The following is a 26,311-nucleotide window of genomic DNA, read 5'->3' on the forward strand; positions in this document are numbered from 1 at the left end:
TGACAGGAATCAACAGAAATGAGAGCAATAATTGCCTTCTTTAAATAGGATATTGCAACCAGTTTAGTTTCCTTTCTACTCCATCTTGTCTATAACTGTTATGATTTAAACCATCTGGCATGGTCAGATAGGACCAACAGTTAGATTCATGAGAAGCTAGGGGAATACTTCCCATACACACTCTCCGAAAGACTATGTTTGGTTAAAAGCAGCCGTGACCCATGACAGAACAATAAATCACACAGCCTTGTCTTTGTGTTTTATTGTATTGAACCTTGACATTTATTCTGGGTTTGACTTACATTCCCAGTACCTACAATTTCACAGTGCTCAACAAACTGTTACTTAGTGAATACACAAATCATAGATGGCTGATTTAATGTGTGGATTACTCTTCATTCTTTGCACTGAGTATTGAGTTTATACTGATAATAGCTGTTATCCCTAATGCCATATGTTTGTACATATTATACCATTCACCAAAGCCAAGCATGTATAAGTTGTGGTAAGGACTACGGAAGAAATAAACAAGAAAATTAATGTTGATTTTTTTGTTAAGTTACAGCCATTGTCTTATGTTTGAGAATTTGGGCAGTGAATAATGATCTTTGGCAGAACATTAAGATAGATAATGTTTTGGTTTATACCTTCAGTGATCAATTTTCTTAAGACTTGCTTTTGTCCTTGAATGTTAAAACAAGGTCACTGGCTTTTCCTTAAAAAAAAAAAAAAAGTATAGTTCTTATATTAAAAGTTGATTGAAGCATGATACTAAGGTCATTGTGAAGATCAAAAGAGGTCAGTGTCTTTTTATTTGTTGTGTGTGCATACGATATGTGCACAGGTGTCAGGTCTTATATAGAGATTAGAGGATAACTTTGTCCTCTAACTTACGGATTCTGAGGTTAAACTCAGGTCACCAGGCATGTCTAGCAAGCACCATTATCCTCTAAGGCATTTCACCAGCCCCGTGGGGTCAGTATTTTAAACATTAGAGATACACTAGTTGGCAGTATAGGTTAGCTATCCAGCCTTGAACTTTATTTAGAACTAATGTAATCTAGTTTAGAATGACCTTATGACTACTTACCTTACATTATTTTAGCCAAGGCATTCTGTGCATCTGTAAATGGAGGGGATAGTACTTAACTTGCACATTTACAAGTAGCTAAGATTTATTGAGCCCCTTGATGGCTCACTACTATCTGTTAACTCCAGTTCCAAGGAATCCAGTGCCCTCTTCTGGCCTGCATGGGTACCTGCATGTATGTGGTAAATACACAGCACATAATCTCTCTTTTGGTTGGCTCCACTTAGTTCCTATATCTTTGCTCACCAACATTTAGAATTTAGATATCCTAGGTTTACCATGCAATGTAGACTTCAACTTCTTAGCTTCATACACAGCTCACTCAAGAGCTCCATGCAGAGAACCTGACCATTCTATTCCTGGTCTATTCATGATCTAATTGACTTTTTTTTTTTTTTTTTTTTTTTTTGCCTCCTTAGCACAACCCTGTAACTTTAACAAATCATTCTGGTGATATTAAATTCTGCTGTGCACTTGAGACAAGCCTGGCTCTTGTTTACCACAGACACGGCGGCCTCTGTGCTTTTATAGCTGAATCCAGGAAAACACTTCCTGCCTCTGTTCTCCAGCAGCACATCCTGGAAGCCCCATGTTTCCAAACACTTTCCTTTCAAATTAATAGTTTTCAAATGAGCTTTCAGTTTTATGCCCTGGAGCTTTCTTGAGTGTAGTCACCTCCTCTAGCAGCCATCCCCAGGCCCCCGTGGAGAACCTGAGACTTCTCTTTAATTGTGCCGTTCTTACAGCCTGCCCTTCCACCCTCCCCACACCCTTCCCTCGCCAAGACGCACGCTTTTCCTAGTTTCTCCTCCGTTCTCTGTACTCCCACTTTATTTTAATTTAATTTTTATTTTTTCGAGACAGGGTCTCTCTGTGTACCTCTGGAAGTCACTCTGTAGACCAAGCTGGCCTCAAACTCAGAGATCCGCCTGTCTCCGCCTCCCAAGTGCTGGGATTAAAGGTGTGCGCCACCATCACCTGGCTTTACTCTCTCACTTTAAATCGGTCTGAATTAAACAGTGAGTTGAAACTGAAGCATTGTTTTACAATATTTTGTAACTTACTATCCCAAATATCAGTTCATTTATAGTTCAGCGTTCCCAGATTTTGCAGACATGGGCAGAATGTCCCCAGATACTTTGTCAGAATGAAGCGTGAATGGCTTTTACTCCAACACCTCATAGAGTTCTTCCTTCTGAAACATTGCGGTCGCAACTTTTACTGTCTGCATTTTAATTTTTAAAAATGTTTTTATTGGTGAGTTTGTATGTACATATGCATATATGTAACTGTGTATGTTCAGGTGCACATGTGGAGACCAGAGGCTGGTGTTAGGTGTCTTCCGCTGTTGCTTTCTGTTTACTTGATTGTTTAATGTATTCGTGTGTTATGTGTACTTGTGCATTTTTCATATTCACTGGCGTGTGGCTGTGTGTGTGCAGGAGCCCATGTGTGCACCTGGTTTTGTGGGCTTGAGGTAGATACCCAGCGTCTTTCTCAGTCACTCCACCTTTTATATTTTAAAACAAATATTGTTGGAGGGGCATGCCGTCCATCCATGGTGCACATGTGGAGATCAGAGAATGGCTTACAGAGTCTGTGCCTTCCACTCACCATGTGGGCTCTGGAGATTCACACTCAGGTTGCCAGGGTTGGTAGCAAGTGCCTCTACTCACTGAGCCATCTCCTCTAACTCTCTACATTGTATATTGAGGGAATATCTCAAGTCCAGATCTTGCCATTTTGGCTAGGCTTGCTTGTCAGGTTACTCAAGAAAGAAATCCTGGGCAGTGGTGGCACACACCTTTAATACCTGCACTCAGAAGGTAGAGGCGGGTGGATCACTTGAGTTCGAGGACAGCCAGTAGTGTGAGGGGCTTTTTTTTTTTTTTCAGTAGTGAAATGCAGAACAGACAGAGATGTCACCTTAGAAGAGTTTGCTCTTGGCAGATGGTTACAGGAGGAAGGGTTTGTTTTGGCTCTGGTTCAGGGAATACAGTCTGTCAGTGGCAGGGAAGGCATAGTGGTAGAAGTGACTCACAGCTGTAACAACGGGAACAGCAGGCTGCTTACATTGAGGGACAGTGAGAACGCAGAGAACTAGGACCAAAGCTGGAACTAGGCTTTAAGCACACATGGCTTGGCTCTCCTCCTGTTAAACGTAAAAGTGCTATGCTCGGCACTATCACCAATTGGGAACCAACTATTTAAATGAGCAGATACTAGAGGCACATGTATTTAATTCATATTTATCATTTAATGCATTTAATTCATATTTAAGCCATGGTGGTTTTATCTGGAGGGGGTTGCACAATGTCAATCTCAACCTCGTAAGAGTCTAAGACAAGGGCTGGAGAGATGGCTCAGAGGTTTAGAGCACTGGTTGTTCTTCCAGAGGTCCTGAGTTTAATTCCCAGCAACCACATGGTGGCTCACAACCATCTATAACGAGATCTAGTGCCCTCTTCTGGCATGTGTGTTCATAATAAATTTAAAAAGAAAAAAGAGTTTAAGACAAAGAGTCTTGATCTTCCCTCACCAAGGTTGTTATCACTCTACTGAGGGATCATGACCTAAGCACCTCCAAAGGTTCTATATCGTAACACCATCACTTGGGGTGTTAAGATCTTAACATGTTTTTGAAGAGACACTATCTTTAAGACCATAATACCTGTCTGCTACTTAACGGTTATCTGTAAATGACTGTCCTTCATAGACATTTTTAGGTGAAGTGAGCCAAACAACATATGTAAAGTGCTGAGTATTCTTACAGTTTACCCTGAACTTGAATATGTTATCCAATTGTCTGTGGTGGTTAATTTGATTGTAAACGTGCTTTGATTCAAGCCTTGCCTAGGTAATAAGGAAAGAACACTCTAGGTATAAATTTGAGGACATTTCTACAGAGGATTAACTAAATCGAGGCTACCCTCCCAGTGTGGGTGGCATTGTTTCATGGGTAGGAGGCTGATTTTAGAGGGGATAAGGAGAAAGCCAGCAACTCAGGTATTCTCCCTCTCTAGGTCCTGGCCACCATGATACAGACAAATGCCCTCCAGTTTCATCGGTCCAAACCTCTGAAACTGAACCAAAATAATCTTCCTTCCCTTAAGTTATTTTTCCCAATTATTTTGTCTCAGTGGTGAAAATTTAGCAAACACACCGCTAAACCCAGTTTCTTAGCTGGCTGTGATGGATCATATCTATAGTCCCAGCAGTTGGAATGCTGAGGCAGGAGGATTGTTATGACTTCTAGGCCAGTGTTGGCTACAGAGTGAAACTCTCCAAACAACAAAATTAGAGACAAAACCCAAGTTTCTTCCTGGGTGAGGTACACTACACCTTCTTTTCTATGAATATCTCAGTGGATTTGAAAATGCAACATGGTGGTGCACACTTTTAATCCCAGCACTGGGAGACAGAGGCAGACAGATCTTCCTGAGTTTGAGGCCAGCCTGGTCTATAGAGTGAGTTCCAAGACAGCCAGGACTGCACAGAGAAACAGAAAGAAAGAAAGAAAGAAAGAAAGAAAGAAAGAAAGAAAGAAAGAAAGAAAGAAAGGAAGGAAGGAAGGAAGGAAGGAAGGAAGGAAGGAAGGAAAGAAGGAAAGAAGGAAAGAAGGAAAGAAGGAAAGAAGGAAAGAAACGAACTTTGGAAACTAAATTGGTAATTGTAATAGCTAGATTTGTCAGTTTTACCTAGTAGGAAGAAAGCTGCTACAGCTAATGTTAAATTTGGTCTGACCCTTCTTCTCTTGGTTCAACTTTAGAGGCATAAGATAGTTCCAGGCCGTGAAAACTAGGGTAGAGTTTATTTTATTGGGAACAGCTTTCTTCCTCTGCAAAGCTATGTGGTAAGTTACTAACGAATCCTCAAGAAAATAAATCCTAACAGGAACCTGAGGAAATTTTGCGTGGTGTGGAAAAGGGAGGAAGGTAGGTTACAGCTAAGCTCAGAAGGTGAGAATGAGGTTGGCTGGCTGGCTTTGCTGTCTGCCTTGGTTTGATATTAGCTGCAGCTGTGCTGGTTTTTATTATTCAGTTGTATGCTTTAATTCTTGTCCTTCATAGCAAGCTGATGTGTGTATTAGGTAATAGAAAATGGAACTTAAAACCCAAAACTTGACTGGGTGGTGGTGGCACACACCTTTAAACTCAGCACTTGGGAGGCAGAGGCAGGTAGATCTCTTGTGAGTTCAATGCCAGTCTGGTCTACAGAGTGAGTTCCAGAGCAGCCAGGGCTGTTACACAGGAAAACCCATCTTGAAAAACCAAAAACCAAAACAAAATCAAACAATAACAACAGCAAAAAAAAAACAACCAGCCCCCCCCAAAACCAGAACCTGTTGCAAGGAGGGCCTGCTTGTTCATCCTGGCTGCCCAGATAACTTAGCCCCGAAATAACCACACAGAAATTGTATTAATTGAATCACTGCTTGGCCCATTAGCTCTAACTCCTTAATTGGCTAACTCTTACAACTTGGTTTAACCCATTTCTATTAGTCTGTGTATCACCACATGGCAGTAGCTTACCATGTAAAATTCCTAGTGTCTGTCTCCAGTGGCTCCATGGCTTCTCTCTGACTCTGCTTTCTTCCTCCCAGCATTCAGTTTTTGTCTTCACTGCCTATCAAAGCTCTGACCTATCAACAGGCCCAAAGCAGTTTCTTTATTAACCAATGAAAGCAACACAAAGACCTATACCAAGAACCTGCCATCTTTGGTCATTTCCTTCTCCTATATAACTCCTTTCCAAACAGAAATAGGTGCAAGAATCTCTTAAATACTGCTGTTATGAGAAATTTGCCAAAGGGTAACTAAAGTCTTGTTTTATTTTTCCTTGATATGTATTTCCCGTGTGACCATGGCCAATATTTTTATTTTCATCAAGTTTTATTGACTTATTATTGATACACTTGTAAATATCACTCTTGATTTTGAATTCCAGCTTTCTGAACTTCTGTGTTTTGATTCTGTTATATGATAGATAACGTGGTTCACTCTTGATCAGTATTGGTCAGTGTTAGTTCACTTCTTTTATACTGTGATCCTGGCAAGTTCAGTATATTCTTTTTCCTCCCAGGTTTTCTGTGCCTCCTGCTGTAGCCTGAAATGCAAACTGCTATACATGGACCGAAAGGAAGCTAGAGTGTGTGTAATCTGTCATTCAGTGCTGATGAATGGTAAGTGTTGAAACAGATCGATGCAGTCACTGGGGGAGAAAGAGAGAATTCCTGTGAAGTCTCCCCCACCCCATTCCTGTACTGTCTGTTCGCCTTCTCAAGTTTAGAACTGCAACTGAAATCCTAAGCTTAATGTCCATGTGTTGAAAGTGCGCTAGCCTTGCAGATTCCCATGTCAAATTACCGCGTGATGGCCAAAGCTAGATAAGTTCTGTGGGAAGATGGTGTTGTGCAGCTCTGTGTGTCCCTGTCCTGTGGGAGGGGTGGGTTGGTGAAGGCAGAGATATAGAGCACTTAAAAGAAATCTCACACTGGCTCAGAACTGAGAGATAGACAGTTATTTATTTAGGGGGAAAAGTTACAAATCAGGATTCTCTGCTTGAATGGTGGTGGATGGAGATGAGATCCAAACAATCCGAACAAGCAAAATGGGAACCAGGGGGAGGAGAGAAGGAGATGCGCTTCGACATCTGGGTAAATAGTCTGTGAGGCCACGCCCCAGTAGGCGGGTAAGCCTTCCTGCAGCAGGTTGGGATGCCTTTGACCACAAAGCTGTAAGATATTAAATTTGAGACAAGTTCTCCTTCCCAGAATTTTTATTTTGTTAGAAATAAATATTTTAGCATCGAATAGAAATGTAGTATTAAGTAGAAATATTAGTAGTTCGCATCAAGCGGAAATTTGTACTTCTTTTGCCAGTGGCTTCTACAAAACAGTTTTTACATGGGGAAAAAATACAGCCAAGGGAAGGAAGATAAAACTTAATCAGTGTTCATCTTATGTGGGACTAGAAATAAATCCATGGACATATTAGTTAAAGGAAACAAACAAACAAACAAAAATACTAAAATCCTTGAATAGTCTCGTGAAGAAATGCAGTAAAATTGACCAGGTGATAGTATTCTCTCTTTGAATGGGTCTTTGTACAGTTGCCAGAACAATTCCACGTAGACACAGCGTGGAAACAGGACACCGATGTTGCCTGTGTCCCAGTAGTGGCGTCCTGGAGACTGGATTTTATCTGCTCTCAGATCCTCCTGCTCTGTCTGTCTGCATTGCTCATAGTGATGTTTTCCTTTTGCTGGCTTATTAACCTATTGCATGTCAGTTAATCTGATCTGTTCTAATATCCTATGATCTACCCAATTTCCTCCCATTTCTGAATTCTTAGAATTTTGATGAAACATGAATCATTCTTTCAACTCTTAAGGATCACTGTTTGGATGGCGGTTATTTCATTGAGTTACTCAATTTTTATTCTACTGCTTTTATTTTTGACCACATATCCACAGACAAGAGTATACAGCTTACTAGCAATACTTAATACCTCTTTTATTTGATGAGGTCTTCCAACTTAATAGCAATTTTTTTTTTAACTTGGCATAGCTAAAGATGAAGGAAATGGCAGGGGATTCGTATGGAATCACTCACTTTTTATTAAACCAAGGAGGCCCTTAACAGGGGATCCTAAGGTAATTCCTTCTGGTTTTGCCAGTGTCTTTCCTCTTGCATGGCTTAGCCTGGTCTCTTTCTGAGTATTTAAGTTGATGCTTCTCAATGTTCCCTCTTTTCCCTTTCTCCTGTTCTCTTCCTCTCCTCTTCCTGCCAGTGCTTTCAAATGAGCGCAGCTGTTGTTACTAGCCTAGGGGGAATAAGTATTCAACATAGATAGGCAGAGTCTTTTGGATCACTCTTTGACGTTGGATGAGATGCTTTGTTTTTGTTTTAAAGGTGCTTTAATTAAAATTAGTTAGTTTCTATTCCTGGGCATATATTACCTGTGCCTCAAAAGTAAAGTTTTGATGTCTTTAGTTTCTGTAGCTCCATCCATCCTAGTCACTTTTAGAGAAAATGTTGACATGTCAGTGTTTAGTTAACGCGGTTACAGGGAATGTAGACTCTTAATGTCTTTGTGATCTTACTGGTTGATCACACTTACGTGATATTGGCACATTTTCATGTTCAAGTAAGTCCTGCGCTTTTGAGACTCACCAAGGATATGCAGTGGTTCACTGCTGGAAATTTTTATACAGGTGATGACTGTATTAGAGCATAAATCACAGAAATACTGAGATGTATACTCCTAAGCTTTAGTCTCAAAAATAAGACTAAAACAGTCACATACAATAGAATTATATTTTTTGGTCCCTGCATTAAACCAGAAAATGCCTAAAGGCTATCTCAGTTGCAAATCTTTGAAGTCTGATGCTATATTCCTCTTTCTTAAGAAATACATGGTCTCCTTTAAAAAAAAAAAACCTATAGGCATAGTCCTTAACTAATAGTCTGTACCAACAGTCCTGGAGTTACTATTTTTAAATATTGTATCATTTTAATTTAATTCAATCAAATAATTTGCTTAGCTAAGTGGTCTCTCCTATTGAATAAAACCATCTGTCTCCAGAATACCTTCACTAGCTGGAAGAGAGACGTACTGGGAATGTTAATTATTATCCAATATTGTCAAGGTCTTGATGTCCATATTTTGCAATCCATTCACATTGATTGTGTCTGTATTTGCTTTAGCTCAAGCCTGGGAGAACATGATGAGTGCCTCAAGCCAGAGCCCTAACCCTAACAATCCTGCTGAGTACTGTTCTACTATCCCTCCCTTGCAGCAAGCTCAGGCCTCAGGAGCCCTGAGCTCTCCACCTCCCACTGTGATGGTACCTGTGGGAGTTTTAAAGCACCCTGGAACAGAAGGTAGGGGATCATGTGCTCTTCTCTCCTTTCCGTCACCAAGCTCCTCTGAAAGGTGCTGATGTGCTGATTTATAGCACCACTCTTAAAAACTCTGCAGCTAAGTCTCTTTGGGTGGTTACTAAAGTAGAAGACTGAAATGAGAAGTATGTCCAGATTATATGTGGGCCAGTAAACCAAACTGTATTGCCTGCTCTTCTGGAGGACCTCTGGAAGCATACCCATTTCCCTCCACCTTGAGAATGACCTAGCTACACTCATAGACCTGAGAAGAGTTGTAGACTTTGACATCATCCTGGAAAGTCCTAGATTCAGGCTACTTAAATGTTCATGGTAGGAGTTTGCCAAGTGGTGAAAATGAGCCTTCTTCCTGCTGACCAAGCCATTCTGGTATTGTTTTCAGGAATAGGCATTGCCATATTCTCTTTTTGTAACTAATTTATTCATTATAAAATATGAAAATATCTCAGTTGTAGACTTTTAAATCCAGGACTTTAATTCTGATTATATCATATGATAGCTTATAGTCTCAACTTTTTGGGGTCGTTACTTCTTTATGATTATGATAGTATCAGATGAAAGGCACACTATAAATTTAGAAGAATTTATATACATACATTTATATAACATAGCAATTATATATTTCTTTAAAATGACCTTGTCTATATATCTTCATTAGTTTTATGTCTGCGCTCATAGTGTGTTGCTTTTCCCTTGTTAAGGCGCTCCTTTTGAAGGTCAGATCTCTATTGAGATTGCCACTCTTGCTGCTTCTCCTCTTTCAGATCATCCCTGAGTAGATACTCCTTGTATTTTTGTGAGTTCGGGCTTCCTTAGAATCCTTATTCTCTTTGCTTCATTTGTCATTTTGTTGTTCTTCCCTAGTCTCTTTGTTTTAACCGTTCAGACTGATTTCTGAAACTGGATTTAAGGACGTAGTTTCATCAAGTGCGATTTTCCAGCTTCCCCTGTCCTTTCACTAAAGTACAAACCAGCACCAGATCATCTTTTTCCTCTTCAGTTACATTGAGCCAAAGATCTGGTCAGTTTGCGCCTCAGTTCTTACATGTCTATGCCAACTCTTTCTTTACTAGCCAGTGTTTCCTCAGTGTTCTTCAGAGCATCTTTGCCCTCTAGAAGGACCATATCCTTTTGCAAGTATTTAATTTCTGTGGATCTCATATTTTTAGGAGGTAGGGACTTATTTTTGACTTTTTTTTTTCCTGCTATAAATCTGTTTTCTGGGCATTTAAAACTCTTTCCATGGTTTCTGTCAGCGATGATGAACAGACTGTAACAATCATAGAAGTGTCTAAGAATTATTATATTTTTAAAGCAAAGCATTTTAAACTTTTGTCAGTAGAAGAAAGAATATTTAAAGAGGAATTTTTGTTAATTATAACTGTTGCCATTCAGCCACAGTTCTCCTGTATGTAATGGTAAGATGATAATAAGTAGGGACCTCCTTGAACCTCTGGAGTTGGTGACCTCTTCTTTGCCATTGGAAACACTATCAATGTCACATTGATGCCTGTTTTATTTTCCTGGCCCCTCAAGTGCCGCAGCCCCGAGAGCAGAGGAGAGTTTGGTTTGCTGATGGGATCTTACCCAATGGAGAAGTTGCTGATGCAGCCAAATTAACAATGAATGGGACTTCCTCTGCAGGAACTCTGGCTGTGTCACATGACCCGGTCAAGCCTGTAACCACCAGTCCTCTGCCAGCAGAGGTAAGAAAGCAGGAGGACAACTAAAAGTGACTACTGCTTTGCTCAGCATGGTACTGTCTGTCTGCTGTCTTTTGTTAACTTGAGTGATTTCTTTGTGAAACCCAGTATACTTTGGCTATAGTTTAATAAGGGCAAGTGCTCATTTGTGTCTGTGTGTAAGTAAAATAAACATGGCTGCGTTAGCTGCTTGTTTGCTCTATATTTGAAAGATTTTTTTTTGGTTTTTCGAGACAGGGTTTCCCTGTGTGACAGTCCTAGCTGTCCAGGAACTAGCTCTTGTAGACCAGGCTGGCCTCAAACTCACAGGGATTCACCTGCCTCTGCCTCCCGAGTGCTGGGATTAAAGACGTGCGCCACCACGGCCCAGCAGAAAGATTTTTTTTTCCCCAAGGGAAAGATTCTCAGGTGTGCTCAGGCTACCGCTAAAGGGAGAGGCCTAACTTAGAAGGATCAAGATCCCTAGATGAATTAGCTCTCAAATCATGTTCCTGGGTTCTGTGTGGCCACTCAAGAATATTGTGGAGGAAAGGGTAGAGTGGTGTGAACATAGCTGGAGAACTACCCCGTTTGTCTTCGAGCATCTCTGATTGTCTAACCTGTTGTTTCCATTTAAAATTTTTAAAAAAGTGTCACCAAAGTTTAAATAAATTAATAAACCATTTGCCTTCTCGGTGGAAGGATCATACAGTTTATCTTAAGGTACTAGCTGTTACTGTGTCTTTACTTTCATATCTGTAGACCTCAGTTACAGTTTTGGAACTAATAGGATTTTTTTCCCCTTAAGACATAATATTCAGCCGGGCGGTGGTGGCGCACGCCTTTAATCCCAGCACTTGGGAGGCAGAGGCAGGCGGATTTCTGTGCATTCGAGACCAGCCTGGTCTACAAAGGGAGTTCCAGGACAGGCTCGAAAAGCTACAGAGAAACCCTGTCTCGAAAAACAAACAAAAAAAAAAGACATAATATTCAGAAACATACCAGCTCCTTTTTATTTATTTATTTGTTGTTGTTGAGGTGGATAAGATTGGATCTAGTGCCTTGTCTACCATTGAACTATATATCCACTCCTTCTGAAATGCTTATTCTGAGTGGAGCTCACTAAGTTGTCCAGGCTAAATTTGATTTAACTCTTGGCCCAGGTAGGGCCTTGAACTTTCCATATTCCTGCCTCAGCTTCCTGAATATTTGGGATTACATTTCTGTGCCACCAGCCCTGGCTTTTTCATATTTAATTAGAGGCTAAGAGTTTGGATACATTTTTTATGAAAACTTTTAGAGTGGTTTTTTATTCATAGAAAATTGAAAAGAATACTAAGCTGGGCATAGTAATACATGCCTTTAATTCTAGCAGTTGGGAGTCAGAGTTCGAGATGAGCTCAGTCTACATAGTGAGTTCCAGGACAGCCAGAGCTACGTAGTGAGACTATGTTTCAAAACAAACAAATAAACAAAAACAAAAAAAGAAGATACAGATATTTCTCACATTCTCCCGGTCCTCATATGTCATCCATCCATCATTATCAGTGTCTCTCCAGAATCAAAAGTTGATACACTTGGTGAGCCTATATCATGATCACCCAGAGACCACAGTTAACATTAGGGTTGGATAAAGCTTGAATTTACAAAGTTTCCAGAAAATTGTTACTGCTTTATATTTACATTCAAAAATATTTGTTCAGATATGTATCTTCATATTGTCTGCAGACTTTGTTATAAGTGTAGTTGAATTTTATTAAGATTGACTGCACTGGGTCTAGGGTTGTAGCACAGTTGATAAAATTCTTGCCCAGGGTTCAGTTCCCACCACCATATAAACTGAACATTGTATTGAATACCTGTGTTCCCAGCACTTGGGTTGAAGTGGTAGGAGGATCAAGAGTTAAAGCCATCCTTAGCTATAAGGTGAGTTTGAGGACAGCCTGGGACAGCAATCCTGTCCCAGAAGTCCAAGAGGCAGCCGGGTATGGTGGTACACCCCTTAAATCCAAGTACTTGGGAGGCGGGGGCAGGTAGACCTTTATGAGTTCCAGGACAGCCAGGACTATATAGTGAGATCTTGTCTCAAAAAAAAAAAGAGTAAATTTCAATTTTTTATTTAAATTCTTACTTACATTTTAATTACACATTACTAAAGTTTTGCATACACTAATGTTCACATTGATGGTTGCTTCTCCTAGGCTGATATTTCTCTATTCTCTGGGAGCATAACTCAGGTTGGAAGTCCTGTTGGAAGTGCAATGAACCTTATTCCTGAAGATGGCCTTCCTCCCATCCTCATCTCCACTGGTGTGAAAGGAGGTATGTGGACTTCCGTGCTTAAGCAGAATTCTGTTTAAGGGAAGGATGATGGAGTGACAGTCATTCTTCTAACCAGTACAGTAGCCTCAATGCCGTGAGAACAGTGGCTGCTGTGACTGCTCTAGTGTAGCTGTTCATATGCGTTTGCTGTAATGTCATTTTCAGTCTTGGGAAGGATACTTCAGAGTCCATCCTACTCTCAAGAGTTGCTTGTGGTCCTAGAGTACCGCCTGTTACACTCAGGATGTTAATTTAGCTTTGAAGTGTGATGATAACCTGCAGGAAGACAGATGGGGAGGGCTTAAGTAGCAGTTTTGCTGTTAAAAGTATCTTTTAGCTGGGTGTGGTAGCACAGGCTTGTAATATGTTTTAATTAAATAAATATACAAAAGTGTTTTTCTTTCTTAGTAGAAGATGGCATAACCAACTGAAGTTAACATATAAAAGTCAGTATCTGACTTACCTTATTAATAAATAAACCACTATAATTTCTTACTAAACTAAAATTTATTAAAATAACCCAAATTTGTGCTTAACACAGCAACCTTCTTTTTTTTTCTTTTTCTTCTTCTTCTTCTTCTTCTTTTTTTATTGGATTTTCGAGACAGGGTTTCTCTGTAGCTTTTGGTTCCTGTCCTGCTATAAACACTTTCTCCTTTACTGGCGATAAGCTAAGTCTGCTCAGCATTCTTTGGTTGTGTCATGAACCTTTGCTTTTTTACCAGGACTCCTTAGAACATGTTTTTTGTTAAGAAGGTTGCTCTGTAAGTGAAAATTTAGGTCATTTTATTTTACTTGTTTATTTTGAGACAGATCCTTGAATTCAAAAAGATCCACATGTCTCTTCTTCCTGGTCTACTGGGATTAAAGATGTGTGCCACCACACCCGGCTGAGTTATTTTTATAAGTCTTAGTTTAATAAAGATTGTAATAATTTATTATTAAAGAAATTGTATTGCTGGACTCTTGTTTTGCTACTACAATCTCTTCACTAGAATTATGCAAGGTTTTTTTTATTTTAGTGAGATAACATTAAAAAATTTTAAAACACTTACTATTTTTCAAATATATATTTTCATTGATAGGAAGTTAAGTATTTTCTAATATTTCTAAAAAAAACCCAGTTTTTATTTATTTACTTATTTATTTTCTGGTCAGTGAAAAATGATGTTCCCTTTTGATCGTGGCTATCCCTTAGTGATACACTTTACGAGAACAGCACTGAAAATCCAATCTTAATCCTTTCCTTTATCTTTAAGTTAGATTCTCAGTGATTTTTGCTCATACTTTTGGCTTTGTACTGAGATGAACGCCATTAAGAATGAAGTGATCTGGTGGTACAGGCTGTGCTTGCAGGGTTAGAGGAACAGCGTTCTGCGTCAAGTACTGATTGTGCTACAGTCTGATGTGTGGCTTAGTAAGGATTTTAGTGCCATGCGAAGTGAGTGCTCAGATATTTAGAGGAATTATTTCAAGAACCCAGTTACTTGTGATAGTTCTATTTTTTGGTGCATTAAAAAAAGTCTAATGCTTTGTAAGGGTAAAAAACATAGAACAGTATGACAGTATAGAGTAAGATAGCCAGGCTCCCTCTGTACCAATTCCTTGGCACCCTTCCCATGGGAACTCCCAGTTTATAATCACCTTTTAATGTATGTGGGATTATTTTAAATATGGATCTTAAAATATTTGTTCTATGAAATGTTTGTTATAATAGTTGGACATTTTTGTTAGATGAAGAGGTGCAGCAGACTTGAAACCGACCATTTTAGGGGGGACGTTTATGCGTAGGACAGCCAGAGTCGAAGGGAGCACTAAACATGGCAGTGAGACAGCGGGTTCCAGCCATGCCTGTGTGGTCTCTTTCCTGTGATGTCAGCCCATTCTCCACTAGATTTCCTTCTCAGTTTGTCCCTGTCACCAATCCGCTACAACGTTTTCTCCCTTACAGACTATGCCGTGGAAGAGAAACCATCGCAGATTTCAGTCATGCAGCAGCTGGAGGATGGTGGCCCAGACCCACTTGTCTTTGTTTTAAATGCAAATTTATTGTCGATGGTTAAAATCGTAAATTGTAAGTTAGAATTTTTTAACTAAAAATAAATTCAACACATAATTTTTAAAGCTTTCATATTCTTTACACAAAAGTATTTGTTTTAAGTTGACCTTAGAAACTAGAAATACCTTTGTATTGCTTCCTTAGACATTCCCCATTGATGAAATGGGGAGGTTTCTGACTTAGCTGATAATAATGCCTTTTTGTTTGGCCCATTGTTAATGTCATCCACTTTTTCTTCCAGAATCACATTTAAGTATAATGTTGCTTGAAATTTCAGTTTACCACACCTACTTTATAAATTATAATTAGAGATTAGCTAACCTTGCCACCTGGGGGCAGAAGCCACCCTACACTTTTCCCTAGTGTAGTATCCTGCCCACAGAAGGTACCCATTAAATGATTATGGGATGGACAGACAGACAGACAGACACAGAGAGACAGACCGGCAGAAACAGATTGACAGAGGCAGGCAGACAGACAGAGAAATTAGCTAGCCTGGAATTCCTGAAACACCTTAAAATGGTGGATTAATTGGAGGGCTGGGGAGATGTCTTGGTTGATAAAATGTTTGCTGTGAGAGCATGAGAATCTCAGTTTGATTCCAGCACCCACACTAGAAAGGGAAGAGGAGGAGGAGCCAGGTGCAGCAGTGTGTCTGCAATCCCGGATCTCTGGGGCTTTCTGACCATGCAGTCCAGCTGAACTGGCAAGCTTTATGTTCACTGACAGAAAATAAGGCGGAAAACATTTGAAGACACCCAGCGTCTCTCTGTGGCTCATGAACATATGAACACACACATGAATAGGACTGAGTACTTCCTAAGTAGGTACACAGAGTAGTGATTTTCATATAAAAAGAAAGGGACCTTTCATTAGTTTTGATGCACATAGTGGTATTAACATTATTTGAATTCATTTGGAAATAATGTGTCAAGGATGGGATGGTGTGTTTTGCTGCATATGGCTTGTGGGTTTTTTGGACCCTTTCTAACCTAAAGTGAAGAAGTAGAAGTAAGTAGTCTAGACAAGTCATACTTTATATAGTGTAAAACCAGGTGAAGTCCTCTTCTCATTATCTAATATTTTCTCTCAGAAGTGATTATAATTAAACTAGCTAGTACATAAAAAAATGTATTTTCTTTTGTCCAAAGCCTGAAGTCAAAGCTAAAATACTAGACTTTATTCTTTTTGCTCCTAGTCTCATATAAATAATGAAAAGTGATTTTTGTGTATGGGCGTGGTGTGCATGTAGGGGAGACCTATGCATGTACCGATGGATTGCAGAGGTCAGTGTAAGGTATTTCCGTGGATTGCTGTCCATCTTGTTTTTTGAGACAAGGTCCCTCACTAAACCTGCAGTTCACTAATCGGCTACACCGGCTCACCGATGAGCCTCTGGGATCTTTCTGTACTGAAAGTGGAGGCAAGTGCTATCCTGGGCGGCTGTTTGTGTGAGGGTTGGGGTCTGAACTCAGGCCTCACACTTGTGCAGCAAGCCCTTCACTCACTGAGCATTCTCCCTGGTCCCCTGGAAAAATGAAATTTTGTTTTGTTTTGTTTTTTGAGACAGGGTTTTATGTGTAGCTTTGGTGCCTGTCCTGAAACTCACTCTGTAAACCAGGTTGACCTCAAGCTCACAGAGATCCGCCTGCCTCTGTCTCCCTAGTGCTGGGATTAAGGGCATGCACCACCACAACCCAGCTGAAAAATGAATTTTTAAAAATAGTGATATGGAAGGCTTTACCTTTGTTGTCTATTTAAGTCTTAAATATATTTTCTTTATCTGTCATTTCTTTTAACTTCTTTCCAATTTTCTAAGTGTTGAGAAAAAAAATAAACAAGGCATTGACTTGTTTTATTTTTTACAATGATCCTTTGGTTCATGCAGTGACCATTTAAGGTTGAATTGTATGGGCTTACGTGATCTTTTGTTTTTTGTTTTAAAGTTGAATTGTATGGGCTTACGTGATCTTTTGTTTTTTTTTTTTTTTTTTTTGCTGTATTATAACAAATTTCTGAACATCCTTTGAGATCAGTGATTGAGAAGAGTGTGTATATCTTTATTCCACCTATAGATGTGAACAGGAAGTGCTGGTGTTTCACAACCAAAGGAATGCATGCTGTGGGTCAATCTGAGATAGTAATTTTGCTGCAGTGTCTACCAGATGAAAAGTGTTTGCCAAAGGACATCTTTAATCACTTTGTACAACTTTATCGGGATGCACTTGCAGGTAGGGATGCTATAGAACTTTGCACCATTAGTAGATGATAAAACTTTTTGGACTCAGATATAAAGTAATTGTATTAGGTTTGGAAACCTGGCATTGAACTTTAGTATTTTCTAACAGTGCTAGAACTGAACACAGGTTCTTAGGTGCTAAGCAAACACTCTACCACTGAACTACATCCCTAGCCCTCGGACTTTGACATTAGTGGCAAGGTAGAACTTGTCATACTTTGAGAAAATTATGTATTTTATTACTGATTCTCTTTTATTTTACAAAGGATGGATTTAAAATGATAAGAGAATCTGTTGATACTGGGTTAAGAACGTTGTTGTGATACTATGGGTTATAACATTGGTATCTAGTAGAAGAAAGCATAATAATAGCTCAATCATTATAACCTTTAGTTATCAGTATTTATGCAGTCATAGTATAAGCACTTGAATATTCATATTTTTTAAATCATTAGCTTATATGGTTTCAAAATAAGTTGTACTACTAATTGCAATGTACAAGTAAAGGTACACTTGTAAAAACTGGACAAGGGTTGGGTGGTGGTGATGATCGCCTTTAATCCCAGCACTCAGTAGGCAGAGACAGGTGGATCTCTGTGAGTTTGAGGCCAGCCTGGTCTACAGAGAAAATTCCAGGACAGGTTCCAAAACTACAGAGAAACTCTGTCTTAAAAAACCAAAATAAAAATAAAACACTGGACAATGCTAAGGATGTTAATTTAAAGAAATACTAAAGTTGAGAGAGAAATAATTATACTTGATCCAGCCTTGTGATTATGCCTATAATTTCAGTACCTGGGAGGCTGATGCAGGAGGATCATGATTTCAAGGCCAACCTGGGCTATATAGTGGGGGCCTACCTCAAAACAAAATGAAACAAAAAATACATTTAAGCTTATGATTTAACAGTACAGATTCACCTGATTTAACAGAAAAGATACGATGTGGTTTAAATGAACTGATTTTTATTTATAAGAACAAAGTCAGTAAATAATATCCACAGTTGATAGAGAATACCGTAAATGTACAGACTAAAACAAATAACAAGAGTTTTGTTGTTGTTGTTCTGAGACAAGGTCTTATTGTGTAGCTGTGCTGACCTGGATCTTACTATGTATACCATGTAGCCTTGAACTCACAGAGATCTTCAGCCTCTGCCTTCTGAGTACTGGGATGAGATTTTTTTTAAGGATTTATTTTTATTTTAATTCTGTGTATGTATGTGTGCCTGTGAACATGAGAGCAGGCGCCTGTGGAGGCCAGATGAAGGCATCGGATCCCCTGGAGCTGGAATTATAGGTGGTTGTGAGCTACCTAACATGGGTGCTGGGAACCAAACTAGTTCTGGAAGAACAGCATGCGTGCTTTATCACTGAGCCATCTCTCTAGCCCTAAAATAAGTTCTTTTTTTTTTCCCTAAAGAGAATTCTTATATTTTGGTTGTGAGCCTCTCCTTTAACAGCTAAGCCATCTCTCCAGTCCCTAAGAAGGATCCTTAAGGCAAATGTGGTTGCACACTTCTCCAATCTCAGGCTAAGGTAGGAGGATGGTGAGTTTCAGACTGGTATACATAGTGAGACTCCCATCTCCAGTAGATTCTGCGCTGAGGAACAGGAGTTGGAGAGGGGGTGCGAGTGGTTAATATAAAACTATTTTTATGTATTATCTAATAGTATTTCATAAAGATAGGAAACCATGACATCAAGGCTGACCTATGACCTCCACACAAATGTGCACACATGGGAAAATACAAGCATAGACAAAATGAAACTTTTGTAAAGATGGGCCGTTGTGTCTAGCTCAGTTGTGGATAATAATAATTACTTAAACTATGATTGATTTCTTATCATAGAAACTAATTAACGAACTTTTTGTTTCAGGGAATGTAGTGGGCAACTTGGGACATTCTTTCTTCAGTCAGAGTTTCCTGGGCAGTAAAGAACACGGTGGATTCTTATATGTGTCATCTACCTACCAATCACTGCAAGACCTAGTGCTTCCAACCCCGCCTTACCTGTTTGGGATTCTCATCCAGAAATGGGAAACCCCTTGGGCCAAAGTGTTTCCCATCCGGCTAATGTTAAGACTTGGAGCTGAATATCGACGTAAGTTCAAATGCCTTCTTCTAAGCCACACTACCAAGACATGTGGTGAGATAAAGCTTGAAATATTTTGATTGCTCTCTGGTGATACAATTCAGTAAAAATAAGCTTTTGAAAATAGATATGCTAAATATGACCAATTATTTGGCTATAATGGAAAGAACTGAAAATATCAAATGAGGAAGTTGATGGTATTTTTTTCTTTGTAACTTTATTCTTTTATGGTTCACTGATAAAAACATCATCTTTAAAACAATTAATTTGAACAAATATATTTTTATAGTATATCTGTAAGCATATTTGTTAATACTTTGTTAGAAATATTTATAAAAATTCATTTTACTTGACTCTGATAATTGAAATTAGTAATATGGTGAAGACTCTCACTTGATCAGCTGACTGACATGTCTTCTTTGCCCATGGTTGTAGCAATACAACTGTGTGTGTGTGTGTGTGTGTGTGTGTGTGTGTGTGTGTGTGTAAGACATGAAAGACTAGATGCAAGCTTTACTTTAAATTTTATATCTTCACCTACTTAAAAGTGCCCTGGTCTAGGAATCAGAGCCCTTGAATAAGATTCTCAACCCCACCATCTACTAATTCTATAATTTAGGAAAGTAACTCAAATTTTATGATTGCTAGCTGCTCACTCAAATCGTCTTTTTGTTTTACAAACTGGTGATCTTAATGCTTGCCTCATGTTCTACTATATCGTTTAAGGAATAAAATAAAGAAATAATCAAGAAAATACCACTACACATATGTTCACAGGCCAATCTCATGGAGACAATTCTTCAATTGAAATTCCCTCTTCCTCAGTGTGTCAAGTTGACTACTAAGATTAGCTGTCACACCTATGTATTTTTTTTATGTGTTAATCATTGATTAAGATTTAATTAAGGAGACCTGGAGAGATGGATCAAAATTTAAGAGCACTTCCTGTCTTACAAAAGACCAGGTACATTTCCCACACCCACGTGAAGGTTTACAACTACCCACAAATCCAATCCAGGGGTTCTGATGCCTTAATCTGATCTATGGGGCTACCAGGCACACATGTAGTACAATGACATACATATAGGCAAAACACTCACGCACATTAAAATAAATAAATATAAACAAATGTAGAGAAGAATAACTTAGTCAAGGGCTGAACAAAGTCATTAGCACTGAGATGGCAGAGGCAGAACTCTGTGAGTTGAAGGTCAGCCTGTCAGCATAGCTCATTCCAGGTCAGCCAGAGCTGCATAGTGAGACACTGTCTCAAAAGACCAAGAACAAAATAACAACATTAATCAAGGCCTATAGAGTATTTTGAATCTTGGAAATTCAGAAATGGCTAAGATATGATTATAGAATTTTAGGAATCTAAGAAAAAAACAGATTATGATTACAGTAGTATGTTGTGTTAGAAGCCCATGTTTATTATTAAATTCTTTGGGAGCTCCAAGGTGATCTTTATCTTGATCAAGAATGAAGGAAATGGATAAAAAACACTTCTTAGGTAAAGATGCCCCTGGCTGGAACTCCAAAGTCAGATGAGCAGCAGAACGAAACAGGATTGCCTACAGAGACAGCAGCATGTTTCCTTGTCCTGTGTTGCCGTTTCAGACAGGAAACCTTGGTTAAGGAGCCCTCTAGGAGTGTCCCCTGGTGTTTGGCCTTCCTGAGGAGGGTCTCGGTTAGGAGGTATAGAAGAGTGAGCTCATAGACTTCTTAAGCACAGAGGTTTGGGGAAACACTTGTTTTTCTGGATCACACCAATCCAGTTGCTCCATAGGACCTGGTGGGTCACTTTAGAAACTGCCCTGAAAGACTTCTGCTCGTCAGAAGACCAAGACTGGCTCAGAAGTTGTCTGCACCACACTAAATTCTTTTGAGCCCAACAATTGAAATTTCATAATGATCCATTTTAATTATATTTAAATTAATTTAACAATGATGTCTCTTTTCCTAGAAATTTAAGCTGCCAAATTTATTCTTCAAATTTCTCATTTCTGTAGTTTATCCCTGTCCACTGTTCAGTGTCAGATTTCGGAAACCATTGTTCGGAGAGACTGGGCATACCATCATGAATCTTCTAGCAGTAAGTTGAGAATTTTCCTTTTATATTTCTTGTGCTTGTACTGAAGGGAAAGATTTCTTTATTGTGTTGACAGCTGTGCCCTTGATGCTTTAGGCAAGTGAAGCTCTATGCTGGAGGAGAAGCGAATATAATATGCTTTTGAAAACAGTGGAGCTCTTGGGTGAAACAGTACAGGATTCCAGTCCTGAGTATATACTCTCTAGGGTAAAAACTAGAACATTGTATAAATAAAGATCTAGCGTTTTGTCTTGTTTTCATTGTAAGAATGACATCTGCCATCTCTGTATGGTTCACTGTTAGTCAGATTGGTCCTGATGCTCAGATACATGCCAGTAAGGCTTCTTCTGCTCAAGGGTCTGTGTATGGACTAGGGTTTACATTTTAGTTTTTCCTGGCTGTTGACCTCTCTCATGTCTCTGCTATATGTGTGCAGCTGATTATTTTGAACAAAATGTTGGTCGATTAAAGTTTCTGCTACATATTTAACAGACTAAGATAAATCTTGGTTATTTAGAGTGTTTATAAAGTTTCCTATTTCACCTCCCAGAACTCTTTGTTAAAATCTAACTAGCCTGTGTGAGTAGTTGCCCCAACAAGCTGGCAACCTGAGGCTCACATAGCTATTGGCCCTCCCTTTGTGTGTGTGTGTGTGTGTAATTGTGAAAACTCACGTCACAGTATGTGTCTGAAGACAGCCACGGGTGTCTGTCTTTGCCTTTCACTTCTTGATATTCCCTGTTGTCTACAGACTAGCTGACCCTTGAGTTTCCAGGGTTCCTCTTGCCTTTGCCTTCTGTCTCCAGGTACTGGTATTGGGATTATAAATACTTGTGCTGTGAGTCCAGCTTTTACATGGGCTCTTGAAATTCAGACTCAAGTCTTCATGCTTTCAGAAGCAGTTTTACCCACTGAGCCATGTGCCCAGCCCCACTGTCCCTTTTAATTAGCCACTAAGATACTGCTCTCCCCACCCCCATACTGCACTGAACATAGGGCTAGGCAAACTCTCTACCGATGATTTACATCTACAACCCAACTCATTATTTTTATTTTGAGACAGAGTCTCATTTAATTGTTCATTCTGGCTTCAAACTTGTGAACCTCTGGCCTTACCCTTCGGAGTAGCTGAGATTACAGGCATGAACCACTGTTTTGTTTGAATCTGTGTGTGTGTGTGTGTGTGTGTGTGTGTGTGTGTGTGTGTGTGTGTAGGTGTAGTGTAGAGAGGCCAGAGGACAACCTTGAGTGGCATCCCTCAGGAACACCATCTGCCTCATTTTCAGACACTGTCCTAGTCCGTTAATTAGGCGAGGCTATATGGCAGGTGAGGCCCAGGCATCCTCATTGTCCTACCTCCCTAATACTGGGATCACAAGCAGGCTCCCTCACACCTGACTTTTTAAGTGGGTTCTGGGACCTGAACTCAGGTCTTCACACTTAGATAAGCACTTTACCTGCTGAGCCACTCTCTAGCCTTCTGGTTGCTGCTGTTTGACAGTGTCCAGAACGATAAACATACTGCTTTCCATAGAGCCCTTCCCTGCTTGAACAGGTATTTGGGACAGAGCTGGCAAGGCAGTCACCACCTCAGCTTGACTGTTCGTACTTGAAGTTCAGCTGTTCTCATGAAGTCACTTCTGAGTGTGTCAGATGTCTTTGGTCTGATTTTACAGCACTGAAGTGATTATTGTTGTAAATGATTTACTCGGCTTTTAATGGTCTTTCCTTGTTTTGTTGCTTTGTTTGAGAATCCCTGTTTTGTACAGCCCAGGCTACCCTTGACGCTATACCCTCCTGCCTCGTGCCTCCAAGTGCTGGATGGCATGTACAAACATGACCGGCACTTAATTTCTTTTTAGATTTATTTTATTTTTAATCTTGTGTATGTGTGAGTGTAGGTGTCTGAGGTGTCAGATCTCCTGTAGCCAGAGTTTAAGACAATTGTGAGCCCCCAGACATGGGTGCTGAGAATTGAGCTTGGGTCCTCTGGAAGAGGAATACACACTCCTAACCGCTGAGCCTTCCCTCCAGCCCCTTGATTGTTCTTTAGGGAGTGGATTTGGAGCTAACTTCATGCTGAAGTTAGTTCTTTTCTAAGGGAGGAAGATATTTTTACAGCATAGGAGGAAAGTGACGGCAGGGTTAGTTAGTCATGTGGCTGTGCAGGAAGTCACAGCAAGGGAGCAGTCAGGAAGCAGACCAAGGCCAGTGCTGGTGCTCAGCTGGCTTTCTCCTTGTGAAGGAGTCCAAGACCCCAACCACTGAATGATGCTGCCTACAGGTGGGTTTTCCCACGCCAGTTAACCCACTCTGGTAATCCACATGGGCACGCCCAGCGGCTAACCTAATCTAATAACCCTTTACAGATATGCCCGCCAGTTTGTCTCCTAGGTGATTCTAGATCCTGTCAGGTTGACAGTATTAACCCTCACACTCCTATTTTTTTTTTATCCAGCTATACTTTTTTTTTTAATATTTATTTATTTATTATATTATGTGAATAGCATTCCTTCCACGTGTGCCTGTAAGCCAGAAGGGGGCGCCAGGTCTCATTATAAATGGCTGCAAGCCACCATGTGGTTGCTGGGAATTGAACTCAGGACCTCTGGAAGAGCAGTCAGTGCTCTTAACCTCTGAGCCATCTCTCCAGCCCCCCAGCTATACTTTTAAAACATGTGAAAGCCAGGTTTTGTGACTTAGGCCTGTGGTCCTTTCCAGTTACAAGGCAAAGCAGAAGGATCATCACACGCTTCAACTGGCCACTGTGATTTCAGTGTGTGGGCTTTCCATCAGTAGTCTTGTGCTCTATTGCAAGGAACACAGTAGAAGTACTTAGGAAGGGGGAGGGAGCAGGAGGAGGAGAGGGAGTGGGACTGGGATTGGTATGTAAAGTAAGAAAAGATTGTTTTTTTTTTTTTTTAAAAAAAAATCAAAAAAAAAAAAAAAAAAAAAAAAAGAAACACCTTTTCTTCCTGTCCTGGTTTTCAACTTCTTAGGCCTAACAGTAAAACTCAGAGTCAGATTGACTTCTTTGTTGAACTTGTTTGTTGATATTCCATACCCAATCAAGTGACAGGCATCGTCTGTTTTTCTTTTAATCTGACAGATTTTCACTATTGTTTGAGCTATTAACACTTTCCATAATCCCTGTCTGTTCCCTACATCATTCTTATCAACTCATCTCCCCTCCTCTCACTTACACTTTTTTGTTTTTGTTTTTGTTTTTGTTTTTGAGATGGGGTTTCATTGGGTAGCCCTGGCTGTCCTGGAACTCGCTCTGTAGACCAGGATGGCGTCATACTCACAAATACCTGCCTGCCTCTGCCTCCCTAGTGCTGAGATTAAGCCGTGCACCACCACTGCCCAGCTTACTTACACTTTCTCGTCACTTAGTTTTCATAAAGAAGTCAGATCTGTTAAAACAGGCCAGAAACCTCCTCAGAATCAAAGTCAGAAGTCTTTGTGGTATCAAGTGTGGTGACTCAAATTTGTAATCTCAGCCCTGAAAAGGCTGAGGCTAAAGAGTTTTGAAATCAAGGGTAGCCTGTCCTGCATAGTAAGTTCTAACTCAGCCTGGGCCATGTAACAAAACCCTGTCTAAAAAAAGAATGAGAGAAATAAAAAGAAGAAAAAAACATCAGACCCTCGACTGGTGACCTGTAAGAACCTATGACATCCAGCTATATACACCGTCACCCTAGACTTGACTCTGCTTATTTTGCTTCAGGCTTACTGGATAGTGTGCATGCACCTTCAGATTCTCACTGAGAACTGCAATGTTTAGAAATACAAGAACAAAACGAGTTTGAGTCTGACCTTCCTGCAAATTAGTGGCAATAAAGCAGAGTGGTCATTTATTTAGTGTTACATGGGAGGAGTATGGGAAGCCGTTGGCTTCACTGCCTGTAGCTTATTGTACTGAGAGACAGGGTGCAGTCAGTCAGGGCTTCCATTGCACATCCTCTCATTGTTTAATAAGCAAGGTCATTCAATATTGGTATTATTTCCATTTTGTGCTACTTTTATTACTATAAATCAATTTCTACCATTTTTATCATGCTTTAATTCTACTTTAATCTGCTTTGCTCAGGACTTCCGAAACTACCAGTATACTTTGCCAGTAGTTCAAGGTTTGGTGGTTGATATGGAAGTTAGGAAAACAAGCATCAAAATCCCCAGCAACAGATACAATGAGGTAAGACATTATCACAAGGGACATTTTTTATAATTGAAAATGCAAATAAAAGAAGTGCATGATTGCATGTGAATTTTATCTTCAGTTGATAGTAAGCTCAGTTTATATTAGTACTTGTCTTGTTCGTTTATGTAAAATTTTCTTATACAAAAATAGAGTGATAAATTCTGGACTTCTAAAGTGATTGTGTCATTTTATTTTTCAATATTGTGATAGATTTACATTTTTATTAAAAAGTATAAAGTTAGCTATATCATATCAATGAAATTTGTGGTGGTATTGTTTCCTTTTTCTCTCATACAGCAGATGCTTTGCTGTTCTTGTTTTTTTTAATTGAAAATAAATTTCTTTTTTATACATTGTTTTTATTATGGTTTCCCCTCCCCCAACTTCTTCCAGATCCTCCCTGACTCCCCACCCACTCAAATCCACACTTTTTCTCTCATTAGAATGCAAACAGGAATCTAAAAAAAAATAATAGTAAAGTAATATAAAATATCAAAATAAAATAAAAACAAACTGGAATAGGATAAGTAACAAACTACCAGGAAAAAAAAGCACAAGAAACACAGATACAGAATCAAACATACATATTCACACAGAAAGATCCCAGAAAAACACAAAACTGGAAAT

At 39.6% G+C, this 26,311-nt stretch overlaps 1 protein-coding gene across 4 annotated transcripts in view; it reads left to right on the top strand.

Moving 5' to 3' along the window:
* Positions 1-26,311, top strand: part of Zfyve9 (zinc finger FYVE-type containing 9) — a 119,698-nt gene that overhangs the window by 61,649 nt on the left and 31,738 nt on the right. For 3 of the 4 annotated variants that reach the window (XM_050136106.1, XM_050136105.1, XM_050136107.1), the window contains 9 exons: positions 6,173-6,272; positions 8,799-8,975; positions 10,530-10,699; positions 12,877-12,997; positions 14,949-15,071; positions 17,132-17,287; positions 19,176-19,400; positions 21,401-21,483; positions 25,574-25,678. In XM_050136106.1, the coding sequence (XP_049992063.1) occupies positions 6,173-6,272; positions 8,799-8,975; positions 10,530-10,699; positions 12,877-12,997; positions 14,949-15,071; positions 17,132-17,287; positions 19,176-19,400; positions 21,401-21,483; positions 25,574-25,678 (1,260 nt within the window). The remainder of the gene's footprint in view (positions 1-6,172; positions 6,273-8,798; positions 8,976-10,529; positions 10,700-12,876; positions 12,998-14,948; positions 15,072-17,131; positions 17,288-19,175; positions 19,401-21,400; positions 21,484-25,573; positions 25,679-26,311) is intronic. The other variant, XM_050136108.1, reaches the window with a different exon arrangement.

This window comes from Alexandromys fortis, unplaced genomic scaffold (assembly GCF_014885135.2).
Source record: "Alexandromys fortis isolate MF-2015 unplaced genomic scaffold, M_Fortis_MF-2015_v1.1 scaffold_13, whole genome shotgun sequence".
In the NCBI taxonomy this organism is placed as follows: domain Eukaryota; kingdom Metazoa; phylum Chordata; class Mammalia; order Rodentia; family Cricetidae; genus Alexandromys; species Alexandromys fortis.